The sequence below is a fragment of the Canis lupus genome, chromosome 27 (genome assembly GCF_011100685.1).
Source record: "Canis lupus familiaris isolate Mischka breed German Shepherd chromosome 27, alternate assembly UU_Cfam_GSD_1.0, whole genome shotgun sequence".
In the NCBI taxonomy this organism is placed as follows: domain Eukaryota; kingdom Metazoa; phylum Chordata; class Mammalia; order Carnivora; family Canidae; genus Canis; species Canis lupus.
Window position 1 is genome coordinate 29,113,501 of NC_049248.1, and position 27,089 is coordinate 29,140,589.

The 27,089-nt window shown below is 38.4% G+C and overlaps 1 protein-coding gene across 7 annotated transcripts in view; it reads right to left on the minus strand.

Annotated features, from left to right (window-relative positions):
• Positions 1 to 904: 904 nt before the first annotated feature.
• Positions 905 to 27,089, minus strand: part of SINHCAF (SIN3-HDAC complex associated factor) — a 35,384-nt gene continuing 9,199 nt past the window's right edge. For 6 of the 7 annotated variants that reach the window (XM_038577186.1, XM_038577190.1, XM_038577185.1 and 3 more), the window contains 5 exons: positions 20,746 to 20,893; positions 18,694 to 18,793; positions 16,842 to 16,968; positions 7,226 to 7,376; positions 905 to 3,009 (listed from right to left, as the gene is read on the minus strand). In XM_038577186.1, coding sequence (XP_038433114.1) covers positions 2,850 to 3,009; positions 7,226 to 7,376; positions 16,842 to 16,968; positions 18,694 to 18,793; positions 20,746 to 20,873 — 666 coding nt within the window. In that variant the 5' untranslated portion in view covers positions 20,874 to 20,893 and the 3' untranslated portion in view covers positions 905 to 2,849. Of the gene's footprint in view, positions 3,010 to 7,225; positions 7,377 to 16,841; positions 16,969 to 18,693; positions 18,794 to 20,745; positions 20,894 to 21,982; positions 22,043 to 27,089 lie in introns of all 7 variants that reach the window. The other variant, XM_038577191.1, reaches the window with a different exon arrangement.

The window sequence follows — 27,089 nt, forward strand, 5'->3', positions numbered from 1 at the left end:
AATAATTCGGTAAAGTATATCATTTTACGTAAGTTTGGAGGCTCACAAAGGCCAAGTGACTCAAATGGCTAATAAAGGATCAGAGCCAGATATCAGAGACCATGTGTGACTCCAATGCTGAAATCCACCTGTCCCTATAACCAGTTTTTATAATTTCTTTAGAGTCTCAATTATGATTCCCACTATGCCTAGACAGTAATAATAAAACCGTGTCAGAGACATTAAAACCCTAGACTTTATTTTTTTTTAAAGATTTTATTTATTTATTCATAAATAAAATGAGAGAGAGGCAGAGACACAGACAGAGGGAGAAGCAGGCTCCATGCAAGGAGCCCGATGTGGGACTCGATCCTGGGTCTCCAGGATCACACCCCAGGCTGCAAGCTGTGCCAAACCGCTGCGCCACCAGGGCTGCCCAAAACCCTAGACTTTAAATAATAAAATAAAATTTAAAAAGCAGAACAGAAAAGAAAAAAGGAAGAGAAAAAAGAAATCAACCAACTACTCGAGAATTTGTCCTTCAGTAATAAAATCATGTTATTTACTAGGTTAATTACTGGGTATTATCAGTTAAAATATCTTTTTTTTCATTCATGAGAGACACAGAAAGAGACAGGCAGAGACACCGGCAGAGGGAGAAGCAGGCTCCATGCAGGGAGCCTGACGTGGGACTCAATCCCAGGACTCCAGGATCACACCCGGAGCTGAAGGCAGACACTAAACCGCTGAGCCACCCAGGGATCCCCAAAATGTCTTTATTTTAAAGCATCTCTTGATAAAGAGGACTTTTTCCCTTCATGGCTTGTTATAATACTAAGGGCGTTAAACTGAGTATCTGTGAAGCCAAATACATTAGTCATTCTTACCTAGGAACACCTTTTAAACAAAGCCACAGAACAGCTTCTTTTATTTTCTAGTAAGACTAAATTTATTCAATACCCTAAGTAAAAGTTTTGATTATAAGTATCCAACAGTATAAAAAGTACAAAACAGATTTGTAGATTTCTAATATATTAATACAAAGTGCATGACTACATACAGTACATCCTACAGGCAAAGAGGTGGAAGGGGATGAAGAAGACTGTGGTTGAGGTCTAGCAATAAATAAATAAATACAGAAGTAGAGATGATCCATATTATAGTATATTCTACCACCAATACTGTAGCCAAAATGTACAAAAACAAAAAGCAAAAAAACAAAAAAACAAACCATTTCAAAATGACAGGAGGAAGATGATCATGGCCGGGACTCTTGTAACACACCTCAACGGCTGTGGGAGAGCCAACCCAACTCACTGTGTAGTCTGTGCATATATGGTGGCTTGTAGTTTTTGCCATAAGGAAGAAATATAAAATTTTAAGTTTAGATTAAGAACTATAAAACTATAGGGTGCCCATAAAAAGTGGCTCACTCCTTATTGTTATTTATACTATCCAATTTTAAAAATCCAGTTTTAAAAATAAGCACTGAGTCATGTTAATATAAGGTAGGCAAATGATCCTCCCTTATTATGAAAAGTATGATCTGGTGATACATTTTTTCTGAACATTTAGAAAAGAGGCAATGAGAGTACTTTGGTTTGGGTTCAAGTAAAAGGCTTTCAAATGAAGATTTTAGAACTGAAGAGCTCCATGTTCAGGATGTATCGTCTAATATCTCAAGGTTCAAAAAGCCTGACTAGAAGAAACCAAACCTAAGCCAACCCACTCAGCATTAACACACACCTCTTTTCTTTTAGTAGAATTTTACTTTAATATGTGAAAAAAAAAAAAAAAAAAATACCACCCAAAACCCTAATAGGTTAAAACAAGTCAAACAACCACTCTACACAGATAAAACCTTCACAAAGGTCAACTGAAGTAATCCAGAGCTAAAACTGAATTGTGCAGATTTTCGATGAAGTCACCAGTCATGTAACACAAACAAAAGTCAATTATTTACACACTAGGCAAGCCCTCTAAGAAATGTGCCCCAAGAAGCATTAACCTTTGTTTTTTTGTGTGCGCCATCCTGAAGACTTGCACATTTTTTTAAGATAATTTAACCTTTTTAACAGAATGTGATCTCTACCAGGTGGTAATGCTTTGGTACTATTCATCTAGGACTGCTCATCCTAAAACTTGACATTTCCCCAAAGATTTGACTCTGCTTTAGAAGTTTCAATATAGATAAAAATCTTTTATCAAATATCAATATGGAGGTGACACAGGATGCAACATATACAGTCAGGTTACCTCTCTGTATATTTAGAGATTACTCCTTCAAGGTATTTGCGCCAGAGCTTAGTCTGTCCTGCTTCATATTCAGTAGTACAGGTTTGAATCATCAGAACCTTGGCAAGACCTTATTTTTTCAGAATTATTAACAACTACCTCTAGGGGCAAGTCCATGTTACTGAGTTATGACAAATTTATTATCGTGAAGGAAAACAAGGATAGCCGTCTTAAAAAATGCCCCAACCACTGCTTCTCAATATAGAAAGACTAAAACTACATACGTTTATCATACAACAAATCCCATCTCTGTCCCCTGAAATTCCCCTAGTTTCATTCATTAGAAGGGGATTAAAAAAAAAAAAGACTTAAAGAGCACTTTACAGCAGCATTCAGCTTTCCTATGAAATACTCAGCATCTTAAATATTATGTACACTTCTTTTTTTCTTTCAGTAAGCTAGACACTGGCTTCAGAGTTTGTGGAACTGGAGAAGAAATAACCCATTCAAAACTATTCTAGAAATTGTCTTTTGGCAGAATAGCATGTATCCAAGTTAAAAATAGGAGGGTTTTGTTGCTTTGTTTTCTTTCCAAAATTTAAATCATTTTTGTTCCCCTTCTACCTAAACCTCAGTCACCACTCCTGAGTGGAGATGGGCAGAGGCTCTGGCCCCTGCTCCTCCGGCTTCTCAGCAGCTGCTTTCTTGTTGCTGCAGCAAGGCTTGAATAGATGTGTGTCAATGAGGACTTCCCCAAAACGGCCTTTATAGATAATTCCACAACATATTTTCTGTCTAAAAGAAAAAAAAGGGGGTGGGGGAGAAATATATTAATAAGGTAGAAAACTAGTAATACAAGAAAACAAAAAAAGGGGGGAGAAATCTATAACACTGTAACAATACAACATGATCAAAGGGTTCACTTCTCTGGTCTCATCACATTTCAAATGAAGGCTCCTAGAAAGGCCCCCAATTAGCTAAGTTATAGGAATTACCCAGGTCCCTTAAATCCCACACTGGAATCTTACCAAGTATTAAAGGGGACAGGGGTCATTCTGAGATAACAGTTTCAGAAACGGCTCCTAAAGTTATAAACTGTTTCCTCTAAAAATCAGTAACTCTTTTTTTTTTTTTTTTTAAAGATTTTATTTATTTATTCATGAGAATACACAGAGAGGAGAGAGACAGGCAGAGACACAGGCAGAGGGAGAAGCAGGCTCCATGCAGGGAGCCCGACGTGGGACTCGATCCCGGGTTCCCAGGATCACGCCCTGAGCTGCAGGCGGCACTAAACCGCTGAGCCACCGGGGCTGCCCAAAATCAGTAACTCTTGAAAAAAAACCCAGCCATCATAAACAGGCTGATACAACTGGCAAATATATATAATCAAATATACACCACAGCTTAAAAAAACGAGAGTACAACAAAACACCATGGACCACATATAAGGGAAAAAAAAGAACCTTTTCCTATGAAGTTCCCCTCTATGCCCCTCTCCAATTCCACCCCACCCCATCTCATTCTCTCCTCTTAATTTTAAGCCTATCATTACTTTTTTCTTTACACTTCATGGTTTTACCATGTCTGCATCTCTACATATATTGCTCGGTTATGTCCAATTAATTAAAAAAACAACACATATATGGAGTCACACTCTATCCTGCAATTTTTTTTTGCTCAACATTAATTGAGGTTCATACCTATTGTTAGGGCTTTTATTTCATTTTATGTATCATATTCTATCAAGTGAATATACCATAATTTATTTATCCACTCTCCTTTGGATGGGACAACTGCTATTATAAACATGCCATACACGTTAATGCATGCCTAAAGGTTTTTTTTTTTTTTCCTAAAGGTTTTTTATAGGTTCTGTTGCTGGGATATAAAATGGAAACATGTTTGTGTTTACCCAAAAATGCCAGTTATTTATCAATGTGGTTCCTTTCTATTCCTATTAACTAATAAGGGTTTTATCTTAAACCCTGATGAACATTCAGATTTGTCAAACATCTTTAAAGTACTGCTAAGATAGTAGGCATTTGGGGGCGTCTGGGTAGCTCAGTAGGTTAAGTGTCTGCCTTCATAGGCAGGATCCCAAGGTCCTAGGATCAAGTCCTACATTGGGTTCCCTGCTCAGTGGGGAGCCTAACTTCTCCCTCTCCCTCTGCTGCTCCTCCTGCTTGTGCTTTCTGTGTCAAATAAATAAAAATTAAATCCTAAAAAAAAAAAAAAAAAATAGGTATTTCCCCCTTTCTTTACAAACTGTCAACATGGCAACTTTATTATCAGTTGATTTTTAATTAGTTTAATCCAATCTTACATCACTAGAATAAACCTAATCTGGTCATGATATACTCTTTTAGTATCAAAGTTATGTTAGCCTCATAGAATGCTTGGGGCCTCTGCTCTTTTACTCAAAATCTGAAAAAGCCAATGCAAGATCAGAATCATTTATTTCTGGAATGTTTGGCAGAATTTGCCTAAATGGGTTTTTAGAGGGAAGACTGACCAGTGAATCAACTTATTATAAGACTATGCAGATTTTCTATTTTTTCTTGAGACAGTTTTTTTTTTTTTTGAGACAGTTTTGATAAAATATCTTTTTCTACTAATGTATCCATTCCACCTATAGGTTCAGATCTGTTGGTATATGGTTGTTTATAATGTACTACTACTGTCTTTTAAATTTATTTAGAGCTAAATCTCTCTGTTGTTATCTGAGATATTTTATGTGTACTATCTCTTGATTTCTGCTTCATCTCTAATAGTCTTTTTGATCAGGTCTTTTTCAAGATCCAACTCTTATCTTTACTGATCCTATTCACTGCATACTGGTTTTCTTTTTTTTTTTTTTTTTTTGCATACTGGTTTTCTACTCCATTTGTTTCTACTCAGATCCTTAAGATTTCCTTGCTTTTATTTTTCTTTGTATTAAGCTTCACTAATTTTTAAATTGGATACATATCACTTCATTTATTTTTAGTCTTTCTTTTCTAAGCATTAAAGGCTTTCCTCCAACTCTTTTAAACTTCATACCATATGTTCTCTTTTCTAAGGTTTTATTTTTATTTATTTGAGAGTGAGCGAGCAAGAGAGAGCATGAGCTGGGAGCCTGACATGGGGCTTGATCCCAGGACTCTGAGATCACGACCCAGGCCAAAGGCAGAAGCTTAAATGACTGAGCCATCCAGGCACCCCTTGACCGTATGTTTTGATTTGTGGTATTTTTCAGTTAGTTATAAAGATCTTCTCATTTATAGTATACTTTCTTCTTGGACTCATGGTTTCTTAATTTATAAATATATAGAGATTTTCTATTTTCATCTTGTTTTGCTAGATACATTTAGGTATATTCAAACTTTTTCTGCCCTCCTCTTCTTGACTCTGGAGATTTTTCACTTTTTTAATCCTTTTAGTGGTGACACAGTTAATCAAGTCCCACCCAAAGTTATCTAGGGATGCCTGGGTGGCTCAGTGGTTGAGTGCCTGCCTTGGGCCCAGGGCATGATCCTGGAGTCCCAGGATCAAATTCCACATCGGGCTCCCTGCATGGAGCCTGCTTCTCTCTCTGTCTCTCATGAATAAATAAAATCTTAAAAAGAAAAAAAAAAAAGTTATTCAATTTATTTATTCTTTTTTTTTTTTTTTTTTTTTTTTTTTTTTTTTTTTTTTAATTTATGATAGTCACACAGAGAGAGAGAGAGGCAGAGACACAGGCAGAGGGAGAAGCAGGCTTCATGCACTGGGAGCCCGATGTGGGATTCAATCCCAGGTCTCCAGGATCACGCCCTGAGCCAAAGGCAGGCGCCAAACCGCTGCGCCACCCAGGGATCCCTCAGTCTATTTATTCTTAATGCAAAGAATGCTAGGATATCTTAACTCTTATCACTTTTATTGCTTTGACTTATATGTTATTGTCTTCTAATTCTTTTACTCCCACAACTATTGTTATCTCAAGCAGTGTTTGTTTAAATTTACCTAAATGTTTGCTACTTTATCTATTCTCAGAATTTTTTTTTTTTTTTTTTTTTATTCTCAGAATTTTAAAGTAGGATCTCTTTTTCTGCCTGTAGAACTTTGTTATTTAGGGTCAGGTTGGCAACAAATTCTCAAAATTTTTCCTCATCAAAATGCCCTTGTTCATAAAAGACAATTTTTAAAGGTTTATTTATTTTAAATAATCTCTACACCCAAAATGGGGCTCAAACTCACAACCTCAATATCGAGTCACATGCTCTTTCAACTGATTCAGCCAGGGGCCCCACACAAAGGATACTTCTGCTACATATATATAATTCTAGGTTGAACGTTATTATCTCTTGGCCCACTGAAGATATTAACCTATTGTACTTTGGCTTCCTTTGTTCATGGTGAGAAGTCAGCTTTGTACGTTTGTTGTTCCTTTGAAAAAACTGTCTTTATTTTCTCACTGCTTAAAGATCTATGTTGTTTTTCATGTTCCACAGTTTCATTCTATAAGGAGTCATCTATGGGTGAATTTTCTCTACCATAAGATAAATGCTTATTATCTCGCTTTTGTTAGTCTTCCCAAGTCTGTCAAATAGAAGATCCTTAACAACTTTCTCTTTGAATACTGTCCTTGCTAGCCTATTCTCTTTTTTGACTTTGGGATCCTATATTTACTTAGCATTTTGGCCTCTGATTATTCCTTATTAATTTACTCACTGATTTAACAATGCTATTTTTTTAAGACTTAAAAATACATATTTCTAGCTTTTACTTTTTTTCAGCACGAGAGTTGGTCAGAATAGTATAATTCTGTTACAGGAAAATTTAGGTTCCCTAACATGATTTTTATTTTAAACAAATTTTAATAGGAAAAGCACACAAAATCCCAACTCTCAGCTCAATTCTTGCTTAATCCACCTCCAACCATGTGTGCTACCAGCTGTTTGCCAAATGCCATTTAGTTGCTAAGGAAGTGGGAAACCATTGCCTGTAATTAAGAAGGTTTGCTGGTTAGAGAGAGATTTTCTGTTGCTTTTACCTTTTCCAGTATGTGAGATCTAAAAAGGAAAAAACCGGCGTTCTGTTAGAGCCAGAGGCCATCTCTGTGTCTGAGCCATCATCTGACTGGTTACTATAACAAGGAGATTGAGCTGGGGAGGCACTTGAGGTGGTACTATGAGCGTCAGAATCTGCAAGAAAGAGGAAAAAAAAAAAGTGTAATTTCATTATATACAACTAAGGCTCAGCATAAAAAAACTGTGAATGAATTAGTAAAAAGAAAAAAGAATGTATTTTCTATTTACTACTAGTATTTGAAGACGTTTGTACTCCACTGTTCCTAAAAGAAAATGAGGACATAAGCTTTCAGGAAGGTAAGAGTGGAAATACCTTTTCCCATTCCTCCTACTAATAAATAAGTACAACTAAAAACCCTGGCTATCACATATAAAACAAATCTGAAGACTCTGAAAGTTGGCAAAAGCCAGAGAGCTCAACCCAAAGAAAGACACAGTGGGTTCCCTAGTTTTTATGGGTTTTCTTTTTCTCATAAATCCTAGTCTTGGAGCTAGAGAAGCCAGCAACCCAGAAATGCCAATGGGTATAGACAAAAAATAAACGAAAGAAAGAAAAAGAAAAGAAGAGAAAAGGCAAGCCAAAAGAACCTTGCTCTCTAAACAAAAGGCCAGGAGGAAAGTGGCAGCCTAACAAGACAGGAAACTTTTTTTTTAAAAGATTTTTATTTGTTTACTCATGAGAGACAGAGAGAGGCAGAGACACAAGCAGAGAGAAGCAAAGCAGGCTCCATGTAGGGAGCGCCCTACGCCAAGACTCGGTCCTAGGTCTCCAGGATCAAGCCTTCAGCCCACGTGATCAGGCACGTGATCCTGCCCTGGGCTGAAGGCGGTGCTAAACTGCTGAGCCACCCAGGCTGCCCGGAGACTTTTTTTATTAGACAATAATCACTCTATTCAAACACCAGAGGAAAAAGAGGACCCAACACCACTACTCCAGCAAAGGTCAAATGGGGAGCCTAAGGTTTCCATTCTCTTAAGATTGGTAGGAAACCCCCAACAATCCACCAGGGTATCAAGAGAAAGGCTATTGAAGAGTCGGGACTTTCACCATGGCCCACTAGAAATGAATAGTCCCACCTTGTGGGAGCTTTAACACCCATCCCCATCCCACAGCAATGAGGAGGCTCCTCCCACCATCAGAGGCAATGGATATTAGGGAATGGGGGAGGGCACCTGACTTTTAACACCACTGGACATTAACTTTTAATATTTCTACTAGAGAGGTAACTAAAACAGTAAAATCAAAGGTTTATTTTTTTTAAAGATTTTATTCATTTATATATATATATATGAGAGACCAGAGAGAGAGAAAGAGAGGCAGAGACACTGGCAGAGGGAGAAGCAGGCTCCATGCAGAGAGCCCAACATGGGACTTGATCACACCCTGGGCTGAAGGCGGCGCTAAACCGCTCAGCCATCTGGGCTGTCCCAAAGGTTTAAATAAGATCCATAACATAATTTTTAAATATCCAGGTTTCAATTTATTTATTTAAATTTAGCCACTTGGGATCCCTGGGTGGCACAGCGGTTTGGCGCCTGCCTTTGGCCCAGGGTGCGATCCTGGAGACCCGGGATCGAATCCCACATCAGGCTCCCAGTGCATGGAGCCTGCTTCTCCCTCTGCCTATGACTCTGCCTCTCTCTCTCTCTCTCTCTCTCTCTGTGTGACTATCATAAATAAATAAAAAAAAATTTTTTTTAAATAAAAATAAAAAAATAAATTTAGCCACTTAACATATATTTTTTTCACTTAACATATATTGTATTATTAATTTCAGAGCCAACTGATTCATCAGTTGCACATAATACCCAGTGCTCATTACTTCAAGTATCCTCCTTAATGCCCATCACCCAGTTATCCCACCCCCCAGCAACCTCCCCTCCTATAAACCTTGATTTGTTTCCCATAGTTAAGAGTCTCTTGGGACATCTGGGTGGCTCAGCAGTTGGGTGGCTGCCTTCAGCTCAGGGAGTCCCACATCCAGGGAGTCCCACATCGGGCTCTTTGCAAGGAGCCTGCTTCTCCAGACTCTGCCTATGTGTCCGCACCTCTCTCTATCTCAAATAAATAAATCTTTTTTTTTTTAAGATTTATTATTTATTTATTTAATTTATTTTAGACAGAGAGAGAGAGAGAGAGAGAAGCAGAGACACAGGAGGAGGGAGAAGCAGGCTCCATGCCGGGAGCCTGCCGTGGGACTTGATCCTGGGGCCTCCAGGATCACACCCTGGGCCAAAGGCAGGCACTAAACCGCTGAGCCACCCAGGGATCCCCACCAAATAAATAAATCTTAAAAAAAAAAAAGTCTCATGGTTTGCCTCCCTCTCTATATTCATCTTATTTTATTTTTCCTCCCCTTCCCCTAAATTGTATGTTATTTCTTAAATTCCACAGGTTCCAATTTTTAAAAATGCCTCATAGGCACTTGGGTGGCTCTGCTGGTTAAGCTCCCAACTCTTGATTTCAGTTCCACGGTGGGTATGGAGCCTACTTATTTAAAAAAAAAAAAAGAGGGGTACCAGGGTGGCTCAGTCAGTTAAGCATCTAACTCTTGATGTCAGCTCAGGTCATGATCGCAGCCCCATGTTGGGGCTCTTTGCTCAGCAGGGGGTCTGCTTGAGGATTTTTCTCCCCTCCCCTTCCCTGTACCCTTTGCCTGCTTGTGCTCTCTCTAAAATAAATAAATCCTTTTTTAAAAAAATCCCTCATGGGCTGCCTATGGTAGAGCTCAGTTGGTAGAGTGTTTGACTCTTGATCTTGAGGTCATGAGTTTGAGTCCCACACCCAGGGTAGAGTTTATGAAATGGTAAGTAGACATTAAGATGACAGATGTTAAAATAATCTGGCCAAGACTTTAACATAAGCATGACAAAAATGCTTTGGTGACCCATCATGAACATGACTAAAACAAATAAAAAGAATCTCCATGGATAGATCTCAGGTCATTTATTTATTTTTATTTTTTTTGTTTGTTTGTTTTTTAATTTTTTTTTATTTATTTATGATAGTCACACACAGAGAAAGAGGCAGAGACACAGGCAGAGGGAGAAGCAGGCTCCATGCACCGGGAGCCTGACGTGGGATTCGATCCCGGGTCTCCAGGATCGCGCCCTGGGCCAAAGGCAGGCGCTAAACCGCTGCGCCACCCAGGGATCCCTTATTTTTATTTTTTGTTAAGATTTTATTTATTTATTCATGAGAGATACACAGAGAGGCAGAGACACAGGCAGAGGGAAGAGAAGCAGGCTCCATGCAGGAGCCCAATGTGGGACTTGATCCTGGAACTCTGGGATCACATCCTGAGCCGAAGGCAGACGCTCAACTGCTGAGCCACCCAGGGATCCCCAGATCTCAGTTTAATAAATAACTAAAAGCTATAAAGAAGAACCAAGTGAGGGATGTATGGGTGGCTCAGCAGCTGAGCAGCTGCCTTCGGTTTGGAGTGTGGTCCCAGGGTCCTAGGATAGGGTCCCTGCATTGGCCTCCCTGCAGGAGGCCTGCTTCTCCCTCTGTGTCTGTCATGAATAAATAAATAAAACCTTAAAAAAAAAAAAAAAACCCAAGTGGGAAAAAAAAAACAAAAACAACCAAGTGTAACTGAAATTTGAACTGGAAAAAAAAAATGAAATAAAAAGCTCATGCATGTGCTTAAAAGCAGAATGGAGGGGACAGAGGAGACAATCAATGAACTGGAAGAAAGAATAAGAGAAATTGCCCAACCTGAACAACACAAAGAAAACAATTGAATAGAGACTTAAGAAACCTCTGGGACTGTAACAAAAATCTGCATTTGTGTCACTGCAGTCCTGGAAAGAGGGAGAGGGTGGAGATGAAAATGTACTCAAAGAAATATAATGACTGAAAACTTGTCAAAATTGGCAAGAGACATAAACCTATAGACTCAACAAGCTGAGCAAACCCCAAACAGGATATACTCAAAAGAAATCATTACCATTATCATTAATTAAATTCTTAAAACTAAAGACAGGGGGGAAAAGCCTTAAAAGCAACCAAATAAAAACAATACTTTACCTATAAAGGGAAAATAGATCCAGACTTAAAAAGGATTAAAGGCAATTCATCAGATACAAGTGTTTTTTTGTTTTTTTTTTTAAGATTTTATTTTATTTATTCATGAGAGACACAGAGCGAGAGCGAAAGGCAGAGACACAGGCAGAGGAGAAGTAGGCTCCATGCAGGGAGCCCGACGTGGGACTCAACCCCGGGTCTCCAGGATCACGGCCCAGGCTACAGGCGGAGCCAAACCGCTGTGCCACTGGGGCTGCCCCATCAGATACAAGTTAAACGTGACTTAGTATTTTTGCCCTTAAAAGACAAGTCAAATTTACAAGCCAGAAAATTAATCTTTTGGTTGATGATCACCATGCTCTAAGGCTTTCCTACTGCTATTCTATGGTGACAACATCACAAATAGAGGTTGAGCTTACCACACTCCTCCCTCCCAGGATACGCAGATATAGCAATCCTCCAATTCAAAGAACCAATTAAGTATATTTTTAAAAGATTTATTTAAAAAAAAAGGGGGGGGGGGGGCAGCCCGTGTGGCTCAGAAGTTTAGCGCCGCCTTCAGTCCAGGGTGTGACCCTGGAGATCCAAGGTCAAGTCCCATAACTGGCTCCCTGCATGGAGCCTGCTTCTCCCTCTGCCTGTGTTGTGTCTCTGCCTCTCTCTCTCTCTCTGTGTGTCTCTCATGAATAAATACAATCTTAAAAAAAAAAAAAAAAAAGTTTATTCATTCATTTGAGAGTTCTCGAGTAGGGGGAGGGGAGCACAGGAGAGGGGAGAAAGGGTCTCAAGCAGACTCTATAATGAGCATGGAGCCCAACTGGGGACTCCATCTCCTGACCCTGAGCTCACAACCGAAGGGGAAAACAGGAATCCAACATATAACCCACTGCACCATCCAGGTGCCCCTGGATATTTATTAAGGACATATATATGTCATATCCTACATGACACTAAAGAAAACCTATGAATAGAGCTTATAGTGCTTTGTATTAACAAAAGTTTACCCACAAAATCCTCAAGAATAGCAGACTTTATGAAATAAATCTACTGGAATGTTTAAAAGGCTTGCCCAACAATTAGTAGCAGCAGTAATCAGCTCTATGCTGGTGAAGAAAACTCACTATCCTAGAGAGTGCTTAATATCCAAGAAATATTTGAAGCTACAGTTTACTAGACCATTTTCTACTTATAAAATGGCAATTTCATCTGGTTTAATCTAACACTTGGGACACTAAATACAAACCATATAAAAATGCAGTTAGGAAGAAGATTCTCTTCTAGAAATGTGGGCCTGGAAATTCTTCAAAGAACTACAGTTTTTAAAATCCTAAATATTGTGGGATTTGAAAAGGCATGAAGGAGTAATTAGCTAGTACATGGTAGATAGGGGATGAGGAGCAAAGTAGTGGAAGCAGAACACACTATGCATAGGAAAGGAACTGACTCAGCCCAAATATTCTTTACCTAAAATAGGACTTCCAAAAGACGCTCTAGGGATTTACAACTTTATTCCATAGCAACCAGAATTCACTGTAGATTTTTAAGAAGGATTACAAAAAGAATAACTAACATATATATAGGAATTTGTTTTGTTTTACAAAACCCTTTTTACTTGATTATTCCCATTTCTCAGATCTGTCCCTCCCCTTCTCCCTCTGCCTCTCCCCCAGCTTGTGCTTGCTTTCTCTCTCAAATAAACAATCTTTTTTTAAAAATATTTTATTTATTTATTCATGAGAGACACAAAAAGAGGTAGAGACATAGGCAGAGGGAGTAGCAGGCTCCTTGCGGGGAGCCTGATGTGGGACTTGATCCTGGAACTCCAGGATCACGTCCTGAATGGAAGGCAGACACTCAACCACTGAGCCACTGAGGCATCCCTCAAATAAACAATCTTTAAAAAAAAAAAAAAAAGTATGGTTCAATGTTAAGTGGCACTAAGGCCACATTTTGTTGAGTTTCAAGAACTTTAACTCAAATCCAGTTCTTCAGGCTGTAGGTCTAATGCCTTTTCAGTACCCCACACAAAAGAAAGAATATCTCAGAAATAAAAGTAGGTACACACAGGACCCATGGAAGCAAATATATAATCAGACGTGAGGACACCATTTAGTGGGTGAGGTACAAAAATTCAAGTCATCTCAGAACTGTTGCAATGCACATAGGTGTTAGCAATTCACAATGCACGTGGGAAAACCCGATTTCAGCCTAAGCCTACAAAGCCCACACACCTTTTTCAAAAGGACTTATTTTCACTCTCCAGTCCCTCCCTCCACAACACAGCTTTCTAATAAAAATCTAAAATTACACCGGACATATTCCCTTAGGTAAGGCAAAACTGAGTCAGGTATCACATTCCCCATAATTAAAGGGAGGAGCTAAGAAGATACATATGAATAATCAATTCCTATAACCTTCAAGTAGTAGAAGAAAATTACTATTTCCCAAATGTTCATTAAAACACTTGGTAAGAATGAAGGGTAGGGCCCTCTTTTTCTCTTCCCCTGGTAATAGCTAATCAGGAAGGGAACATGTATAAACAGATAATCCAGTTACAAAATGGGCAGAGGAACTTAATAGACATTCTTACAAAAAAAAGAAAAAAAAAGGACAAGAAATAACAAGTGTTGGCAAAGATGTGGAGAAAAAGGAATCCTTGTGCACTGTTGGGAATGCAAAGTGCTGCAAACCACTGTAGAAAACAGTATGGGGAAAAAAAAAACAGTATGGAGGTCCCTTAAAAAATTAAAAAGGGAAATATCATGTAATCCAGTAATTCCACTACTGAGTATTTACCCAAAGAAAATGAAAACACTAACTTGAAAAGATGTGTGCACCCTTATGTTTATTATTATTATTATTTAAAGATTTCGGGCAGCCCAGGTGGCTCAGCCGTTCGGCCTAGGGTGTGATCCTGGAGACCCAGGATCAAGTCCCACATTGGGCTCCCTGCATGGAGCCTCCTTCTCCCTCTGTATGTGTCTCTGCTTCTGTGTGTCTGTCATGAATAAGTAAATCTTAAAAAAAAAAAAAAAAGATTTCATTTATTTATTCATGAGAGACACAGAGAGAGAGAGAGGCAGAGACACAGGCAGACGAAGAAGCAGGCTCCATGCAGAGCTCAATGTGGGACTCAATTCTGGGACTCCAGGATCACGTTTTGAGCCAAAGGCTGACACTCAACCGCTGAGCCACCCAGGCATCCCACCCCCTATGTTTATTAAAGCACTATTTACAATAGCCAAGATATGGAAGCAAGCCAAGTGTCCATCTATATAGATAAATGAATAAAGATGGGGGGTGAGGGGTGTGCATGTGTGTTCATACACACATATGCAAGAATTCTATACAGCCATAAAGAAGAATGATTTTTTTTTTTAACATTTATTTGTTTGGAACAAAAAAAAAAAGATTTGTTTGAGAGAGAGAGACAATTCATGGTGGGGAGGGGCAGGAGGGAGGGGGGTGAGAGGGAGGGAGAAAGAGGAGAGGGGGAGACAGAGAAAGAAGCAGACTCCCTGCTGAGCAGGAAGCTTGATTTGGAGCTTGATCCAGGCACCTAGAGATCAAGCCAAAGGCAGACACTTAACCAACTGAGCCACCCAGGCAGCCCAAGAACAAGATTTTATTTTATTTTATTTTATTGTAAATTTATTTTTTATTGGTGTTCAATTTGCCAACATATAGAACACCCAGTGCTCATCCCCTCAAGTGCCCCCCTCAGTGCCCGTCACCCAGTCACCCCCACCCACCTCCCCTTCCCCTACCCCTAGTTCGTTTCCCAGAGTTAGGAGTCTCTCATAAGAACAAGATTTTATTTTATTTTTTTAAATTTTTATTTATTTATGATAGTCACACAGAGAGAGAGAGAGAGAGGCAGAGACATAGGCAGAGGGAGAAGCAGGCTCCATGCACTGGGAGCCCGACGTGGGATTCGATCCCAGGTCTCCAGGATCGCGCCCTGGGCCAAAGGCAGGCGCTAAACCACTGCGCCACCCAGGGATCCCAAGAACAAGATTTTAAAAAGAAGGTTTGCACTGATGTGGATGGAGCTAGAAAGTATGCTAAGTAAAATAAACTCAGTCACAGCAAGACAAATATCGTATGATTTCACTCACATGTGGAACTTGAGAAAAAAAAAAAAAAAAAGAACATAGAAGGGGGTAGAGAAAGGCAAACCAGAAAAGACTCACCTATGGAGATCTAAGGATTAAGAGGTAGGGGGAGAATGGGCTAAATGGGTGATAGGTATTAAGGTGGGCACTTGTGAGGAGCACTAGGTGTTTTATGTAACTGATGAAACACTAAATTCTTCTCCTGAAACTAAAGTTACACTGTACGTTAACTGAATTTAAATAAAAACTTGAAAAAAATACATTTCTTTAAATAAAAAAGAACCTGTATAATCAAAATACACACATATTTGTTACCTAAATATTTTACTATAAAATATCACGATATTTTAGCAAAAGATTAAGTGTATCATCAGAATAACTATAGACTAGGAACACCTTAAAAGAGTAGAAAGTTAGCAGGAGATATGCAAAGACTTCAGAGTTGTGGTTATTGTTTTTTTAATTCTGAAAACTCCATTACCGGTCCACAATTCATATCTATAATTTTGAAAAAACCCTGAAAACAGAAAGGTTATTCCTAACCCATTCAGCCACAAAATCTGGCCTGATGTGAACTATAAAATTAGAGTAAATGAACCTGACTAACCCATACAAGTTTTATTTATCCACCTATGTTAATACTCTTAAATTTTTGCTACAGAAATACTAATGTGTTTGATTCAGTAGTGCTGCCTTAGAAATCCTCCCCTCTTGGACTGCCTGGGTGGCTCAGCAGTTGAGCATCTGCCTTTAGCTCAGGGCGTGATCCCAGAGTCTCAGAATCGAATCCCACATTGGGCTTCTGCATGGAGCCTGCTTCTCTCTGCCTCTCTCTGTGTGTCTCTCACGAATAAATAAATTCTTAAAAAAAAAAAAAAAAAAAAGAGTATATGAACCCGATATTAATTTGTCATTCCTTCTTCCATTCCATCACTCCACACAACACACACTGCCCCAGAAACCTGAAAGTCCTGAGGTTAGCTTTACAGCAACATGTGAATTATTATTTCTAAAGTTACTTTCGAGAAAACCTGGGCTTTGGTCTCAGATTGTCCACTAATTATTTATATACCTTTTCTGCATATCTCAGACATCAATTTCCTTATGCATAAAAATCAAGTAAACAAGCCTGACACATACATCTTCTAGAAAATTTAAGATGATGATAGCCTGTGTCTCTGCCTCTCTCTGTGTGTGTCTCCCATGAATAAATAAATAAAATCTTAAAAAAAAAAGAAATGGCTAATCAGAGTACTTTGATGACATCAAAATTAATTTCAAGACGCCAAAGAACTATCTCTACTAACTCGACAATACCTTTGTACACTTTTTAAAAGAAATTTTAAAAATCTATACATACCATATGCCAGCCCCAGACAAAAATAAAGACCAAACAACTATTCTTGAGTACTCATATTTCACTATCAAACTTACTGTGACGTTTAAATTCCTTCTGTAGTTTACTGATCTGGTTGCTTTTTATCCTGTTTCCAGATAGAGTTTTCACTTTCTTTGGTTTCAAAGTAGTCTTCAGACTGGGTCCTGCCCTTGCATCTACCACCTGGAAGAAAATACTGAATATTTAATACCATTTAAAAAATGACACCTCTTGTATTCCTTTGGTTCAGACAAATGCCTATCTGAAGAAGCCAAAACTGAGAACCAGTTTTCGACTCAGGAGTGTTTGAGAGCACATGTGTACTTTTAATCATCACACAGTACTATTAAACAGTTCATCTACTATTTTTTTTCTTTGAAGCAGGCAATAGTAACAGTGTGCTGAACAAAAAAATTAGATTTAGACTGGCCCAAGAGGTTAAAGAAAATCAAGCCTAACAACAACTAACATTTCTAAAAGACAGTATGGTTTACAAAAAGCTTTCATACACTTTGATTTTACCTTCACTAAGTAAGGGGACTATTTTTGTTACTCCAATTTAGGATGAAGGAAAACAAGAGAAATTATCTTTTGCCTTATTTCACTAAGCTAGTAAATGGGCAAGAATGGGTAGAAAAGAGTACAAGACTCAAATCAAGGTTTTCACACCTATGCTTTATGCTCTTTTCTCTACACTACACATTTTAATCCCTGAGATCATTTACATGATGACAATGGTATGATCTCTCACATCTAGCTTTGCCATTGGTCCAGGCCTGCATGGTATCATTTCTCACGATTCTTTCACATTCATTATCTGCAGATTTCTATCCTTAAAAAAGGTTGCCCTCACCTTCAAATTCACAATTTGGATCTTCTCCAGCTAAGTTATTAAAGAAAATTCACTTTTTTGTGACTTTTTTTTAGAAGTCGTAAGTAACATAGTCACCAAAGGACACTGAAAGGCTAGTGTTAGGAAAAGATAGCTAAGAATAAATCTCTCCCTGCTTAAATACAAATATTTTGTATAAATGCCAAAAAATTTTCTAAAAGCTAACATACAAAAGAATTAAATAAGGCTTAATAGTGTTATTCTGGTCATTGAAAATCAGTGACAATGGCAAACAGAACATACATTTACATACACCAGTATGACCGCAACTAGATTTAAATAGAGAATAAGCATGGCTTCCATATACTTGATCACTGTGTTAGACTTGAACACATATAATCTCATTCGGTTCTTAAAAGAGCTGTGAGATAGCTATCATCCTTGTGCTTTGTAAGTAAATGTAAATTGCCCAAAGTTCACAACCAGTAAGTGGTAACGACAGGATTCAAATTCAGTTAATTTAAAACCCTACATGCTCATGATAGTACTACCGTGAGTTAAGATAAATGTTATCCTAGAGATGAAAAAAGGATCCACGTCTAAATAACTCAAGGATTTTCTGTGTTAAATCTAAAAATAGGGACACTTGGGTGGCTCAGCAGTTGAGCATCTACCTTTGGCTCAGGAAGTGATTCCGGAGTCCCGGGATCAAATCCCGCATTGGGCTTCCAGCACGGAGACTGCCTCTCCCTCTGTCTATGTCTCTGCCACTCTCTGTGTCTCTCATGAATAAATAAATAAAATCCTAAAAAAAAAAAAATCTAAAAATATGTGAATGTACACTGTGGATCTCCAAAATGAGGATATTGGATACAGCCTTAGGGAAACGCTACACCAAGCTATTTTGCTTCTAAACATGCCAAAATGTTTAGTAATTATATATGAACAGTAACCAGTGTTTTACTTTATTCTTTCACTTTTCCATCTGAGAGACAACTACTTCTAAATTAGGGGGAAACTAATGTTACTTTAAATGTAATAGAGGTATAACTGAGAAAGACAAAAGGTGAACTAACATGATTCCAGTTTTTTTTTGATCCTGCTGGCAACTTCTTCCATCTTTTCACAAGCAGGACACAGGCATTACAGATGTCTCCTGAACGAGTTTCATGCAACCTGATAAGAAAACAACCAAACCTTTATTAGTCTCATTTACATTAAAGAATTCATGCAGGAGCACCTGGCTGGCTCAGTTGGTAGACCATGCAACTTTTGATCTGAGGGTTTTAAGTTTAACGTTCACATTGGGTGTAGAGATTACTTAAAAACAAAATGTTAGGGGACGCCTGGGTGGCTCAGTGGTTGACCATCTGCCTTTGGCTCAGAAGTGATCCGGGAGTCCCGGGATCAAACCCCACATTGGGCTTCCTGATGGAGCCTGCTTCTCCCTCTGCCTGTGTCTCTGCCTCTTTCTCTTTCTCTTTCTCTGTGTCTCTCATGAATAAATAAATAAAATCTTTCAAAAAAAGGTTTAAAAAAAAAAAAGGAGTTCATGCAAGCACATTTCTTTTAGAAAAAATATACCTGATTATAGATGCTATTTCTAATTGTCCTAGGTGATCCAGTTCCATGGTTTCTGTAGTACATTTTGTACATATAATAAACTCCTCGATCCAATGAACCAATTCTATGTACTGCAATGTGGTCATTCTAAAATAATGTTTTTAAAATTAAATAATAGTAAAATATAACACCTAGAGGAGATCCTGGTCACCATGGTTTCAAACAATGTTGTTCAATTAATCTTTCAGAAGTATGTAGATACTTCCATAGGCAACAAAATACCACCCTTTAAGTAAAAAAATGTTATCATGGGGCACCTGGGTGGCTCAGTGGTTGGTTGAGTGTCTGCCTTCCGCTCAGGATGTGATCCCGAGTCCAGGGATTGAGTCCCACATTGCGCTCCCTGTTTCTCCCTCTGCCTCTCATGAATAAATAAAATCTTTATTTTTATTATTATTTTTTAATAAAATCTTTAAAACAAAAATGTTATCATAATATTCTAGTTTTATAAGACACATAACTGGAGAGGCACTGTAATTTTTTTTTACATGACTGGATCTGCATAGGGGGAAAATCTCTACCAAGCTCTTTTTAAATTATATCTTTGAAGAACTTTCATTTGATACATTTTTCCTGTATTATAAATACATACAGAAAAATACTGGTAACTTTTATCATGTATAACACATTGGAAACATTAAGAGAAAAATGTAATTTGAAATGGCAAGGTCAAAAGAAACTCTCTGACAACCTTCAAGACAACTATAAAATCCAAGACTAACAAATAAATAATCAACAAATATTTTTATCAAAAAAGAACAAAGTGGTAAAAAATAACTTCTACCACGGGAAATGGTTCAACAGTAAATATTTATCCAAGTATTTGTTGGAAAGTAAAATCCATTTTATTAAGCAGAGGTTCACTGTCAAAAGATAAAGTGAGGGGCACCTGGATGGCACAGTCAGTTAAGCGTCCAGCCTAGATCATGATCTCAAGGTTCTGGGATGGAGCCCAGCATAAGGCCTGCACTCAGGAGGGAGTCTGCTTGAGAGATTCTCTCTTCCTCCCCCTGTCTCCCTCACCTTAATAAAGAAATCTTTAATTAATTAATTAACAAAATTATAAAATGAAATGCATGTACCCTGATAGATTTTGAGGCAGAACATTAAGTCTTGCTATTGTCCTCAGGAGATGGGAGTTAAACTTCCATAATATGGAAAAACAATGCAAATAGACAACTATCAGAGGACAACTACTATTAAGAGAGAATAAGAGTAATTTTTTTTTAAAGTTTCTATATATCTTTAAGTTAAAAACCAAAGAGTTTGTTTGGGATAATTAAGAGGCTTCCAAATTTGGTAGTTCCTTATAATCTGGAAAAGTGCAGGTTGTCAGTATTGTTTGATTCGTTTTCAAAGCGAGAGCCTTAAAATAGCCTAGATGAGACTGTAAATGATTTTAATTTATTAGCACATTACTCCAATTGCCTGCCTTGCTTGGAAATATTTCCGTAAGCTGTGATGTTTTTCACTCTAAGGATGGTAAAAACATCAGATGATCTTACCCAAAACAGCTCTGGAAGTCCTTTTCATAGCGTTTACTGTCAGTGAATCGAGAACTGGAGGACTTCGCTCTGCAAATACAGCAGCCCTCTATACTTCGGTACATCTTTGGCTTGTGAAAACCAAACATCTTTTCTTCTGGGCAATAGTCTGTAAAGCCAAGGGAAGTGACACAGCTTTGTTGAGGGTTGTAACAAGGAACCATTAAAAGAGAATTCTCTGTTCCACCCCACCCCCAGTAACTTGATATTACATGACCATGCCAGACAGGAGGGCTCCGGGGAAGACCTCCCATATCTACCTCCATTCTTGGCACTAGCATGGCAAGTATATAAAACATATAGAATAGCTCAGTTACTTAAAAAGGCCTCTACCACACCTTCTTCTACCCTTCTGGCAACGCTCATTCCAAAAATGAGGGGAGGCAGGCATATTTTAAAAATCAACTTAAGTAGAAAATCTAACAAACTCTCCCCACTATAAAATGTTTCAATCATACACAATGAAGGATGCATCCTAAAATTTAAGGAAAGGCACCCCCCTTCTATTTTGCACCTTTGTATTGATGTGACTCCCCACTGGGGAAGTTCTGAGCATTTATCATGGCCACTATTTGATACTAAGAACATAACTAGCTCAATATACATCAACCCATAATACTTCGCCCTATGGGAAGTTAGAGGGGATTTCTTCTGTGATAATGTAAAGTTCAAAGCTGGCAAGTTGACTCTACTACTGAAAGGAGGATGTAAAATTCACAAAAATCCAAGGTCAGAATTTAACAATTTTATACATCATTAGGGACGCCTGGGTGGTTTAGTGGTTGTTTGCCTTCGGCTCAGGGCGTGATCCTGGGATCCAGGATCGAGTCCCCCAAGTCCGCTATCAGGCTTCCTTCATGGAGACTGCTTCTCTCTCTGCCTGTGTCTCTGCCTCTCTGTGTCTCTCGTGAATAAGTGAATAAAATTAAAAAAAAAAAATTTTTTATGCATCATTAAGATGAATTAAAAACCAGTTCATGGGGCACATAGGTGGCTCAATAGGGTAAGCGGCTGCCTCTGGCTTAGGTCATGACCCCAAGGAGGTTCTGGGATTGAGCCCCACATGGGACTACCTGCTCCTACCTGCTCCATGGAGAGTCTGCTTCTCCCTCTCCCTCCCCTTACTATCTCTCAAAATCTTTATTTTTTTTTCCTCAAAATCTTTAAAAAAAGAAAAAACAAGTTCATATTTCCTAACCATTGGTCTGATTCAGTTTTATAGAAGTTTTTGGAGCTCTTCTTCTATGGAGTCCTGTGCCTGCGAGCAGTAATAAATAGTGAGAAGCAGATGTCCAAGAAATACAAGGTATGATAAATTGTGAGTCTCATGACCAAAAAAAAAACCCCTTAACATCAAGCAAGAAATGAAGAAGCAGCTCTAGAGCTAGATGTAGCAAAAATGTAGCTGGCAGTAAACACCCACCATAGAAGAAATTTAGTTTCCAAACTAACAGCCAGTTTCACGAGAACATCTGGACTAAGAGAGGGAGTAAAAAGGCAATGAATATAGAAACTAAACCCCAAAGGAGGGTCGCCTGGGTGGCTCAGCAGTTGAGCGTCTGCCTTTGGCTCAGGGCCTGATCCCACCATTATCAGAATCGAGTCCCGCATGGGGCTCTCTGCATGGAACCTGTTTCTCCCTCTGCCTGTGTGTCTCTGCCTCTCTCTCGGTCTCTCATGAATAAATAAATAAAATCCCTTAAAAAAAAGTTTTAAAAATAAATAAACAAACCCCAATGGACACTTGTGTGTTTTTTCCCCCAAATCCGCAAAAGTATCATATACAGCATCAATAAGAAAAAATCATTAATACCAATTAGATTAGTACCTATAGTTTTAGGAGTTATAACCAAGAACATTATCTCTTTTAAAGTTCTTTTAGAGGGACGCCTGGGTGGCTCAGCGGTTGAGTGCCTGCCTTTGGCCCAAGGCATGATCCTGGAGTCCTGGGATCGAGTCCCACACCGGGCTCCTTGCATGGAGCCTACTTCTCTCTCTGCCTGTGTCTCTGCCTCTCTGTGTCTCTCATGAATAAATAAATAAAGTCTTTAAAAATAAATAAATAAAGTTCTTTCAGAGGGCGCGCCTGGGTGGCTCAGTGGTTGAGCATCTGCCTTCAGGTCAGGTCGTGATCCCAGGGTCCTGGGGTTAAGTCCCACATCAGACTTCACGCAGGGAGCCTCTTCTCCCTCTGCCTATGTCTCTGCCTACCCCCCCCCCCCCCCGCCGCCGTCTCTCAAGAATAAATAAAATATTTATTTTTTTAATACAATCTTTAAATGAAATTATTTTAGAAATACACTGAAATATATGAGTAAAACAAAAAGTTTGGTTATGTCTTTGGATGACCTATCTGATCCCATTCCATCTCAATTCTGGTTAGTATACCAGAGCAAGTATTTACAAAAGCAATTCACAGAAATAATCAAATATCCAGGCTGTGTGGGTAGGTCTGAGATTGAGGAATTCTGAAATATGGACAAAGGATTTATTATTTATTTCTAAGAAAATATTTTATTAGCAAGCAATTAGCTAAACACTGAAGCTTTCCTTTTAAAGGGGCTATTGTTTATCAAGTGTTCTTTAATGTTTTTGTAGGTGAGGAAGGCAGGCAAAGAAGGGAGGTAGGGCAGGGCAGAAGGCCACTGACCATTTCAATAATTAAGTCTAAACAATCACTTCAAGAATAGAAGTTGTTGGGATCCCTGGGTGGCGCAGCGGTTTAGCGCCTGCCTTTGGCCCAGGGCGCGATCCTGGAGACCCGGGATCGAATCCCACGTCGGGCTCCCGGTGCATGGAGCCTGCTTCTCCCTCTGCCTGTGTCTCTGCCTCTCTCTCTCTCTCTCTGTGTGTGTGACTATCATAAATAAATAAAAATTTAAAAAAATAAAATCTAAAAAAAAAGAATAGAAGTTGTTAAAACATGAAAACAAAATGCTTAGTTGATTATTCTTGTTAAATGGGAGTATTTAGGAATTTGATTTTTTTGAGAGGAAAAGAAAAGAAGATACTCAAAGGTGTGATAAGGCCTGTGAAATGAGATATCGATTTTTTCCCCCAAACAAATCCAAATGATAAATGAAAAGAAAATGTCCTGAAGAAAATGATTGTGTATTCCCATTGAAGCAAAAATGTTACAGCTCTTTCTATCCTCGAAACTAACCTGTGGGCTCTCCAAACTCCCCTAACATTCTCCATTACCATCAAGAAGGTCAAAAGTCCACACTTCCTCTTACAGTCACCAACTTCATCAATAGCTCTAGGAAACTTCAGCCTCCCTTCTCAGCAAGGACAAAGGAAGTACAGCAAGAAAGGCCAGTTCATTCCATTAATACACAGACCAAATCCTATTACAACAGATAGATTCCTATCTCTCCCCTCACAATCCCCTTCCCTCTCCGCAAATAAACATGCCATCAAAACCATACAGCATTTGGATCATCTCCCAAGACAGAACTACCTTCACTGAGGCTGGATTTGACCAAGAAACACAGGTTGTGCCAGCTATTACACTGGTAAGTTTTTAAGGAATGCTAGGGTTATAGCTAAATGCTGAGGCCTTCCTTTTTATAAGCAGCTATTGTGAATCAAGTGTTCAATAGGATTTTTTTGTTGGTGGGGATCTCCACAAAACTTACCCAACAGTCCCCACAAGACATCCCATTCTTCAGATTAATATTCTTTTCTAAGTATCAGGGAAAATAAAATAGCCTGATATCTTCTAATTAACAACCCTTTACGCAGCTCTGAGATTTTATGTTCATACTGATAAAATTTTGCTGCAATGTCTGAGAGGGGTCTAAACCCAGGGTCCACACTCTTGTAGGCAGTGCTACAGGGAGTAAGATGCAAGGCACTTGCTCTGTCGCAACACACAAGTAGTGTATGAACCTTTTAATGGATGATTACTTAAACCTATTAAACCTTTTCTGAGCTTATTCCTGCACTTGAGAGGCACCTGGGAATCTGCAGCAAATACACAGGGGTTTCATTTTGGGCTTTGTTTACAGCAACCCAGTTGTTGGTGTTTAACCATTTTGAGCTTTGGGGAGCCCAGAAATTAATGAAATTATTTTCACAGAATCTACAGACTCGCTAATGTTTAAACAAAACAAAACAAAACAAAACAAAATAAATAAAATAAAATAAATAAAATAAAATAAAATAAAATAAAATAAAATAAAATAAAATAAAATAAAACAAAACAAAACAAAACAAAAACAACCCTAAAAAACCTACCCACTGTCCAGAGGAAAACTAAGGTCACAGCATGGCTCTGAAATCAGCTTACTTTTTATACTTGATAAGGTGGTAGGTAGGTTTGACACAACTAGATTTTAAACCTGGAATTTCTGGTATTTCAACAAACCTGGTGGTTCTTTAGAATACTTCTTTCCTAGTTCCACATTTGTGGAATATTAAACAATTCCTCCAGAACAATTTATTTTATTTGTTCAAGTAACACCGTAAGCTCTTAAACTATTTGTGACTTTTGCATCTATTCTCACAGGTAATCACATCATTCGGCACTGTTTTCACAGACGGAAGCTAATATCATCTGCTTCCTAATTGATGAATAATTACAGAAGAGAGTGGACACCATACAATCTTGCTCTTAAGTGTGTGGGGGAAAGCAAAAGAAAATTAAGCTTTGAGATAAAGCCAAAAAATCAGAAAGACTTAAAATGCTCATTAAAAAGTGCCATTTGACTTCCAAAATTAGAACAGTGGTGATGGTTGCAAAACTCTGTAAAAATACTAAAAACCACTGAATTGTACGCTTTAAAAGAGTGAATTTTATGGTGTGTGAATTCAAAAAGCTTGTTTTTAAAAATGAAAATAGACTAGGTTAGGAATTCTCCTGTCTTTATATATCTTTGTAACATCAGCAGCTAGAATAATCCCTATCACTTAGTAAGTACTCAATAAATGTGCTGATTAAACTCTTTTAAACAAGTTGGGTTTTTTTTTTTAAAGTTATGTTTATATGGGCACCTGGGTGGCTCAGTCGGTTAAGCATCTGCTTTCAGCTCAGGTCATGATCCCAGGGTCCTGGGACTGAGCCCCACGTAGGGCTCCCTGCCTGCTTCTCCCTCTCCAGCTCATGTTCCCCTTGCTTGTGCTCTGTCAAATAAAATCTTTTAAAAAGTTGTTTATATAGCATCTCATGTTTTAAGCCACTCTCATTAACATTATTTCTTTGGGCACTATTAGCCAAATAGCCACAAATTTTTACTGTTCTGTCCAACTTAATCCAATCTCCCAAAGTTAAAAAGATTAAAATTAATAGTTAAGTCAGCAAAAACCATAAAAGAAATAACTGATTATATGAGCAAAATATCATACACAGACAACAAAAAGTGATTTTTAAAAAACTGCAACAATTAATTCTAAACATTTGATTAATTTATTGGTTCCCCCCCCCACTTTAAAGCTGCACACTTCATATAAACCTCATGATCAAATTAATGAATAGACGGGGACTGCAACCTTAGTGTTAACACAAGGAAACAGTGGGGTCAATGCTGTATATCAAAGATACAAAAGGACCAATTCTATCCTTTATTTATTCATCAAGTAATCTCTGTGCCCTATGTGGGGCTCAAACTCACAACCCCGAGATCAAGAGTCCAATGCTCTACCAATTGTCTAAGCAAGTCAGGAACCCCATCAAAAGGACCAATTCTAATCTAACCTAATGAGATTATGAAGCCGAACAGCAGAAATGATATCTATTTTACACTTAATTCAACTTGCAGAAGGTTAAGTTTACTGAGTGCAATAAAATATAAATGGGAAAGAAAAGGAATCTTCATAACAATAGCTAATATGAAGGGATGCTATTTAAGATAAGTTTTGTTAAATAATTCTAGGCTTAAAGAGGGTCTTTTAACAATACTAAATTCATTTTAAGCTTGACTTTAATCAGGAAACAGTATGAAGGGATCCCTGGGTGGCGCAGCGGTTTGGCGCCTGCCTTTGGCCCAGGGCGCGATCCTGGAGACCCAGGATCAAATCCCACATCAGGCTCCCGGTGCATGGAGCCTGCTTCTCCCTCTGCCTGTGTCTCTGCCTCTCTCTCTCTCTCTCTCTGTGACTATCATAAATAAATAAAAATTAAAAAAAAAAAAAATTATAAGGAAACAGTATGAAGAACAGTGAAATGCAAACTCTAAAGCTTTTAGTACCCTTTTAATATGGGATTGGAGACAGTGAGGTGAAGAACCTAATTCCAGGGTATTCTTGTCTTTTAAATCTTACGGGGGTATTAATTTAACATTTAGGAAAATAGAGATTTGTCTTAC